This window comes from Lactuca virosa, chromosome 9 (genome assembly GCF_052849685.1).
Source record: "Lactuca virosa cultivar CGN04683 chromosome 9, Lactuca_virosa_CGN04683_v6, whole genome shotgun sequence".
Lineage (NCBI taxonomy): Eukaryota > Viridiplantae > Streptophyta > Magnoliopsida > Asterales > Asteraceae > Lactuca > Lactuca virosa.
In genome coordinates, this window is record NC_136434.1 from 91,178,489 (window position 1) to 91,187,457 (window position 8,969).

The 8,969-nt window shown below is 33.2% G+C and overlaps 1 protein-coding gene across 1 annotated transcript; it reads right to left on the reverse strand.

Moving 5' to 3' along the window:
- Nucleotides 1-5,895: 5,895 nt before the first annotated feature.
- On the reverse strand, nucleotides 5,896-8,608 carry LOC145140846 (uncharacterized). Its single transcript, XM_079074225.1, has 4 exons — nucleotides 8,111-8,608; nucleotides 7,646-7,765; nucleotides 6,922-7,090; nucleotides 5,896-6,366 (listed from the first exon to the last, which is right to left on the reverse strand). The coding sequence occupies exons 2-4, from the start codon at nucleotides 7,747-7,749 to the stop codon at nucleotides 5,950-5,952; spliced, it is 690 nt and encodes a 229-aa protein (XP_078930351.1). The 5' UTR covers nucleotides 7,750-7,765; nucleotides 8,111-8,608; the 3' UTR covers nucleotides 5,896-5,949.
- Between the last annotated feature and the right edge of the window lie 361 nt (nucleotides 8,609-8,969).

The window sequence follows — 8,969 nt, forward strand, 5'->3', positions numbered from 1 at the left end:
TTAGTTTATATCGCTGGTCTTCAGAGGGAAAGACAACATTCCCAATGTGAGAAATCGTGTGACGTGAGTTGTCAGCTATGACAACAACCCTGCTACCATTGTACTTGACTGAATTGCTTAGCTTCTCCTTATCACCAGTGAGATGGTTTGAACAACCTGAATCAACAATCCAATCATTGATACGATTTTCAGATTGATTAGTTGTTACTGTCAACACGGAGTCTTCTTCTTTCTTGACTTCGTCATCTGTATGTGCTGCTAGGGCTTGTACATCCCACTCTTCCTCTTCTCTTATAGCTGTTGCGTTTCCTTGTTCTGGTTGAGGTGTGCGACAATCCCTGGCCATATGGCCCCTCCGATCACATGAATGGCAATTGTATGGAAAACGTTTTCCATACTTTTTAGGTTTTCTATTCCCGTTTCCATTTCCACTTGCTTCACCTTTTTCAGACTCATTCCCCCTCTTGGACCGGGCTTCTGATTTGTTGGGCCGATTTGAGTTACTAGACGAGCCTTTATTCCAGTTTTTACTTTTGTGCTTATTGTTAGCATAAAGGGCTTCCGCATCTGTCTTTGTCTTTGGCGTTGAACTGATGAACATATCTCCAAGCTGCTTAGCGAGAGTTTCTTGGGAAGCCAATAAATTCTTGAATTCAGCTAGGGTTGGCTGTGTAGGCCATCCTTGAACAGCCGCTACAAAACTTCTGTAATCTTGTTTTAGCCCGTGTATTATGATTCGTTTCATCCGTGCCTCACCAATCATGGATTGTGGATCGAGCTCTCCTATCTCCCTGCACAGCGTTTTGATCTTATGAAAGTATTGAGGGATTGTTAAATCCCGTTGAGATACCGACAACAATTCATTCTCTAAGAGTTGCAGCTTCGAATCGTTTTTCTTAGAGAACAAAGTAACTAAGGTATCCCAAGCCTCCTTGGGTGTCACAGAGTCCCGTATGTGTTCCAACACTTCATCTTCTACTGTGGTCTTCATAATAAAAAGAGCTTAATTACCAGCCTTCACCTTCCATTTCCTCAGAATTCCATTAGCATCTTCTCGTAACGGTGGTGTGGTATCCGTACCACTTACAATCTCCCATAGGTCTTGCCCTGCAAATACGACTTCAGGCATGTAGACCAGGTGTTGTAGTTTCCATTGTTCAACTTCTTCACACCACCGACTAACCGGAGTTCAGCCATAGATAACTAGAACCAACCTGTGGGCTCTGATACCAATTGTTGAACAGGTAAGGCACAAGGTTAAAACTAACAGGTAATTAAGAATAAATAATTGATAGGAAGAACAAAGTTGCAGCAAATTTTCTGGATAGATTCATTCACGGGAAAATGACATACATAAGTACTAGAAAAACAAAGACCACGTGCACATGCACTACTACCATGATACCAGCTAACAAACCAGAAAACTAGGAAGACCAAATCAATACCTAGACTTATTCAATTGGATAAATAACGGTAAAATAAATGTGCAGAAATAGATTGCTCTGTAGACTGAGACATTGACTTTCAACACTTATGACTAACTCTGTTTATTTTTGTTGCTAAGTCTGAACATGTACGAGACATATGAGAGTAAAATCGTCTTTTCCAAACCATGGGGACCATCTATGAAGATTTGTCTATTTTATTTATTAATTGATTTTATTCAAATAATAATAATAATAATAATAATAATAATAATAATAATAATAACCCCACTTCCCACCCTCCAACATCTCATCCCCTTAAAGCCATCGGCGCGACCAGATAGCTTCTTCCCTCATTTTCTTCACTTACTCGACAACCACCACCGGACTCCTCCGCATACACCAACGCCCAGAATTCCGCTATCTCAAAACACATATCAATCAAGCCCCCGTCTAAAGCTTTCCTGTGTGTAAGTCCATTAGTAATAAACTAAAGGGGAAGAATAAAATACAAAAAAAATAATGATATTATTGATACTTGGTTCTCGAAGACCAAATGGCCACGTCAAATCTTTGTAGCAAAATTTTAAAAAGTCATCCAAAAAGGTCTCTTGAGTACCGCATTATAAAACGATAGTAATAAATAACCATAAAAAGAGATGTAATTAGTAATTACAAAGTGGGACAAAATCTTATTTGCTCTTCTTGAAATATTTTTATCTGATTTGAAATCTTTTGGAGGTGGGCTAAATATATCTGCTAGCAATCCATTTACATCAAGAATCAGAAGCTTCTTTCTTGATGTGGCAACATGAGTTCTCATGATTTGCACTCCACCATGGGATTCAAAATGACACCTGCAGCCTTTGCTTTATGCCTTTTTTCTCTTTCTTGAGGCTTCAAAACTTGTGGCGTCACCATTGCTGAGTTCTGTGTACTTTTCTCCTTTTGAGACCGTTTTACCCTTAACAATATCTGAGTAACTTCCTGCTTTTGGTAGCAAATTATGTCATAAGTTGTACTTGTACTTGAGCTACTCCCACTATTGGTGATTTTAGTGTGCTCTTCTCTTTTGTACACTATACTCTTCATATTAATCATTAATCATTGTGGCTGTACCTAAGCCCGTGTTCTTGATGGATATTCAAATTGCCAAATTATATTTTTTTTACCTTTTTTCATCAATTTATGTATCTTCTTCTTCTTCTTGGCTCTGTTTCCAGTAGTTTCTCTTATGGAGCCTGATTCTAAACGTTCACCTCACTTTTAAATTTGATTCCCCTTTTTGTGATTTCTCAGCTTAGTAGGATGCACTGATTTCCATTGCTTGGAGATGCGAGAATGGTGTCCAATTTGTGCAGAGTTTGAAAAGACCAAACAATACTAAACAACTATGCAATACTAAGATGCACAAGTCATAATAAGAACCCAAATTTCACATTTCAACGATAATAAAGCACAATATCCTTGAGTCAAAGATATTCATCACCTTCTGTTTTTCTCCTTCCATTGCGGTAATGATTTCGTTAAATTCCGATTGTCGAATTGAGTCGCTTCAACTTCGAATTGAATACGGATATTAATAAAACTTCACTTTAATATCTACATAGAACTTTATGCTCCATAAAAATCGACATAAATTAAACAAAATCGATGCCAAAATCAAGCTAAAAACATAATGTCGTAGTTGAAACAAATCAATCTTAACATCAATTTAAAATCTTAGCTTCCGCATGCGTACGGATTTGAATTTATAGTGATTTCTCTACCTAAAAATGTACAAAACTTCATGAACGGTCCTTCCGGTTATAAAAGATGATTTTACCGTCACATGTCTCGCACATGTTTAGATTTAACAGAAAAAAAAAAAGAACAGAGTTAGCCATAAAGACGATCCATTCAAAGTTTTAAAGCACGGGATCATCTTTGAAGATAAAAAAGTTAATGACTGAACTCAACTTTTTTGGGAACCATAGGGGCCATTTATGATGATGTTCCTAAATTAAATAAAAACAATAATAAATAATAATAATATAAAAAGAAAAAAAAACATTATCTAAATTAAAATAATATATACTCCATCCGTCCCAAAATTATAGTCCATCTTTTCTTTTTGGTTTGTCCCAAAATAATAGTCCACTTCTAAAAATAAATAACATTTTTACCAAAATACTCTCTCATTATTACTTAACAAACTAAGCATTTAATGGAACATTAAATGTAAAGTAAGGACAAAACTGTCATTTTATTAAATAAAGTTAGTGGTAATTAATGCTTTTCTTAATATATGTGTTTTTGTCTGTGGACAATAATATTGAGACGGAGGGAGTATATATATATATATATATATATATATATATATATATATATATATATATATATATATATATATATATATATATATATATATATAATGATTATAAAATTGATGGAAATGAAGTGGCATGTAATTACTTAATAATTATAAGTTACAAATAATACATGGGTAATAATTATGGTTATTTAAGGAAGAAATATATAATCATTAGGAGGTATCTGGTTGACATTCTACAAGAGCGACAAAGGAAATAAAGTAAATTACAAAAAATTGTCCCATGTGATTGAAAGAAAATTGCACCATCAATTCAAAAGTGTTTTTGTAACAATTCTTTCCCTGCATATGGAATTATTGCTCTTTTGGTCCTTGACCATGTGAAATTGCATTCTTACCCTTTCAAAAAACAAATAAATTTTTTTTATTGATTTATAAATTGAAAAAATAAAAATCAATGCACCCCTAAAAACCACCCTCCCCCATCCACCCTCATGCTCGTTACAACTCCAACCTAATAGAATATGAACATGGAGTAGAATATGAATATCGGAAGAACATAAATATATTGTTCTTTGATCCGGATCATAATTCTCATTTGCCCAGTCCGGTAACAATCCCTCTTTCTTCTTTTTGATATTCCTCTACCATTACCCTTACCTCCATCAAAATTTGTGCCCATATACTAAACAAGTAACTCAAACACTTACTTGCATTTCTTTCTATGAATATCATCTCAATCAGTTAAATTGCAAATTCCTTTCAATGTAAGATTAATAGATCGGGATGAACTGCTAATTAAGTATTGTAACCATAACGTTCCAACTTTAGGTAACGAAGATGCTAAATGATGTTTATAAAAATCTTAGTAAGAAATTAAGTCACACTCAAAGAAATGAAGTCTAATATAAGACCAGTCTGGAGTGGCACCATCGCACACTACGGTATGGTGATATAACAGTGTGGTACTGTAGTGAACACCACACCCACCGGGTGTGCGGTGTCCACCCTGAGACCATCTTGCCGCATCTTTTTCTTATTTTCTCTTCATTTTAAATACTACTTAATTCATTATTAAATCACACACACACACACACACACACACACACATATATATATATATATATATATATATATATATATATATATATATATATATATATATATATATATATTTAAAATTTATAAAAAAATATCAAAATTTATGGTTTTTAATTCCCCACAAATAGAGTATAATATTGATATATTATTTATATATATTTAAAAAAATGAAAATGAAAGGATTAGCGGGGTGTGGTAAGACCATTTCCTATCAATTTTGTGGGGTGAGGGAGGATGAGGAAAATGATGTGATGGTGACATAACAAGCCAAAAGTATGGTAAGATGAAGTACCACACCTACCGGCGTAGGGTTGTTTTATATTTGACTAAAACAGAATTGTCCAATTAGACAATTTGGATTAAATAATTTGGTTCGGATATTCATATTTTTGGATTAGTTTTCAACAAAACCGAATTATTATTTTGGATTTCGGATTGGTTTTGGATTGTAAAATAGAAACCGAATAGTCCAAAAAAACGAATACCAATTTATTATATATGTATTTATAATATATATCTATAATTATTTAGTAATTTAGTAATTTATGTTTTCAAATAGATTCAAAATATTTCACCTAATAAAAAACCTTAATATGCATGTTATCTCAAAAGTTTTTTATCTATAAAATATTAAACTATAATATATTTATTTAGTAGTTGTTTATAAATTTAAAACGATAACTAAAGAATTTGTTTTTGTTTCTTCTATAAAGTTGGCTAATATTCTAATTATATGTGGTTTTAAAATATTTTGGTTTTTGAAAACCGAATTATAAAAACCGATCCAACCGAATTGTAATTTGGTTGGATCGGATCAGATTTGAAATTAGTTTGGATTATTCGATCCCATGTTTAGAAAACCGAAATCAATTTGGATTCACTTGATTGGATCGGATTGAACCGATACATCCAAATGAACACCCCTATACCTGCCTAAGGTTAGGACTAGCTTTCAAAATAATTGATGTTTATAAAATTTTTCACACTTTTAACATATTTGCAAATTTTCATATAAGAGTGGGCCTTTTAATGAACAGGGCCGGATTTGAATCATAGACATATTATTAAAACGATTTATTTTTATTATTTGCTTAAGGCAACACCATCCAAAGCTCAATCACGAGCTGATGGGAAGAGTTTATCAAACAAGATAACCACAGTGTCACGAAACATTGCTTCTGGCGGTGGCTCCAAAAGAGCCAAGATATCGATAAATGAACTGTTGGTCGCTTGGTTTTGGTTACTTCCAACTCTAGTTGCTCTATGCCTTGCAGCCTCAGTATTACACAAAGTACAGATGGCAGCAATGAGTCCACACTCACGAGCCGCATTGTATCCTGCATGAGCGATCACATATTTCACTAAATATTGACGCATTACAACAATTTCTTTGGAGGGAGCACTAAGGATAAACGTTCGCACAAGGTTATGGTGATGTAGAACTTGACTCGATGCAATGCACCCGTAATATGCTTGTTGATTGTCATTATATATCATGCCAAAAAACCAGGAGTCGCGAAGTAGGATAGCCTGCTAAACACACACACACACACACACACAGGAACTATGAGTTATATTATAGGGGGAAATTTAACCGAATAATGTGAAAGTGTGTCATTTTGTATTACTAATTAGTCAAAATTAAACAGATTAGCTAAAAAGGAATAGAGTTGAATGGGTTAAAGTCGTGCATTTGAATAATAGTGTTAAATGCAAGAAATCGCAATATATTATCATTGATATGTTTATTTTAGCATCCTAGTTTCGTTTCCTTATATATATTACAAGATTTTTGTTTGAATGAGCAATGTCTTAATAAGAAAAAAATGAAAGTAAGATGCAATAGTAGATTGTTATTTTTTGCATTTAACCCTTTTCGTAACCATGTTTCAATTATTAAGTATTTATGAAACTCTAAAAATGACAAGATAGTTTTGTGGGTCCCATTCTGACTTGACCAAAACCCGCCTATAAATGATATCAATAGTCACTCAATCAAATACATAATCTACAAAATGATTTCAAAATTCGTATATCAAAATATGCTGAAAGAAAACAATTTGGGCAGTTGTTTAAAAAGGTTACCTTTCCCAAGATGGACTCGGCAGCTTGATTTCCAGCTCGCGCACACATACAAAGGAGTCCGTTTCTATCACGGTGCTTCCTAAGAGTATCAGTAGTAGAAGTCAAACGCTGAAAATTGACCATCTTTAAGATGTGTGGTTTTCGAGCCTGGGTCTTAAAGTTCTTGAAGCTGCAGAAAGTTTACAATGAAAGCAACTGAATAAAGGAATCCAATTAGCATTATCAGGAATTATTATAAAACACTGTTTGGTAAGATGGAATCACAAAACAAAAGGCATGGTTCATTCCACCGGTATGAAAAAAAGCTGTTTGTTTTGCCTCGTGAAATGAAACGGTTCAATAAAAAGTGCTATTTGTTTGGCCTGATGTAATGGAATGAATCATTTCTTAAAGGAATGTCATTGCTTCAATTTCGCTAATTTTCATTCTTTACTTGGGTGGGTGGTTGGGGGATTCTATAATGGAATGAAATGAAAATTTGATATATAACCTATTTTTATTTATATAATGCATACTGGCATAGATGTTTATAAAAAAATTCAGGATAGTAATTGCGTTGCAGTTTTATTTTATAAAAATAACTAGAATATATATATTTTTTTATTATAATCTTATCTGGGATTTATCGACTTATTCCATTAGCATGTCTATTCCATCCATTCGTCATTTCATTCCATCCAACTAACACAGACGCAAAAAGGGACAAGAAAACAGTGAAACTTACACTGCCGAAGCCCTTGCCAGGTCTCTGGCACCATCACTCGATGTTGCTATCATAACCACGATCACATTCAAAATGTCCAAGTGTAAATCTGTCATATTCGCCATCTTCTTTTTCGAATTGCTAATAAGACCAAGATCACATTTAAGATGCTACTTTTCTTTTGAGAAAAAGGGGAAGAATTAAGATAAGTAGCATTCCTCCATAATTTCCTTTTTAATACAAAAATTATTTATAAATTCTTCAATAAAATGTCAAATCTACGAAGATTCGGCCGACACAAAAATATGTATCTATTTATGAGAAAAGAAACAGTAAACCCTAGAAATTAACTATTTATTAGGTTGCCATATAAATTCCATAGTAAGCTTATTGAAAATCTGACAATGATCTTAATAGGAATTGTGCATCTTGTTAAGAAAAATTGAAAATTGCCGCTACATAAGAAAATGGGAATGATAAATTTACCTGAAGAAATTGTAAATTTCAAAGAGGCACCGCTAAGATGCCAAAAGAACTCCGGTATGAAGATGATCTCTCTCTAAAAAGCTAGTTCCATATATACCCAAGGTAGGACGCATAAGTCCAAAAAGAGTCAATGACCTTGCATTAAAACGGGCGTTAATATCTATAATGCCCAACTAAACGACATAAATGAGTTTCATAATTTCGAAAACAAAGTTGAGTGTTTTTCCATCTAGAAACCTGAAAGTATAAAATTATGCATAATCAAGCCAATTGTGTTTATATGGAACTTAGAATCAGGATATTGCACGCTATAATTGGAAATGCAAATATAGTGAGGTTAGACTTGAAGTAGTTGCCTTTTACCGAGGTCATGACCTCATATACGAGGGCATGTAAGCTTAGGTTATGTTTGGTATACTAGCTAAAAAGCTAACTGCTAGCTAACAGATAAAGAACTAGTTGTTAGCTTGAAAGCTGGCTGCTAGCTTCTAGCTTGAAAACTAGTTGCTAGCTGAAAAACTAGCTAATAAAAAATGACATTTGGTAAAAAAAAAATAGCTGATAAGCTAGCTGAAATATATAAAATTATATAAAAGGGAATTTAAAAGAATATGTTTTTTATAATTAATTAAGGGTATATTTGGGAAACTTAAAAAAAAAACTCCTGAAAAACTAATCTAAGTAGCTTTTTAAAAAAGATAGCTTACAAGCTTACTTTTTGGTTTGTCAAACATTAACATCCCAAAAATCAAGGTAAATTTTTCATTTTTAAAACCATCCAAAAACCATAAATATCTACAAATCATAGTTCCCAAAATATCAAAACATGAATAGAGTATACCAAAATCATAAACTCATA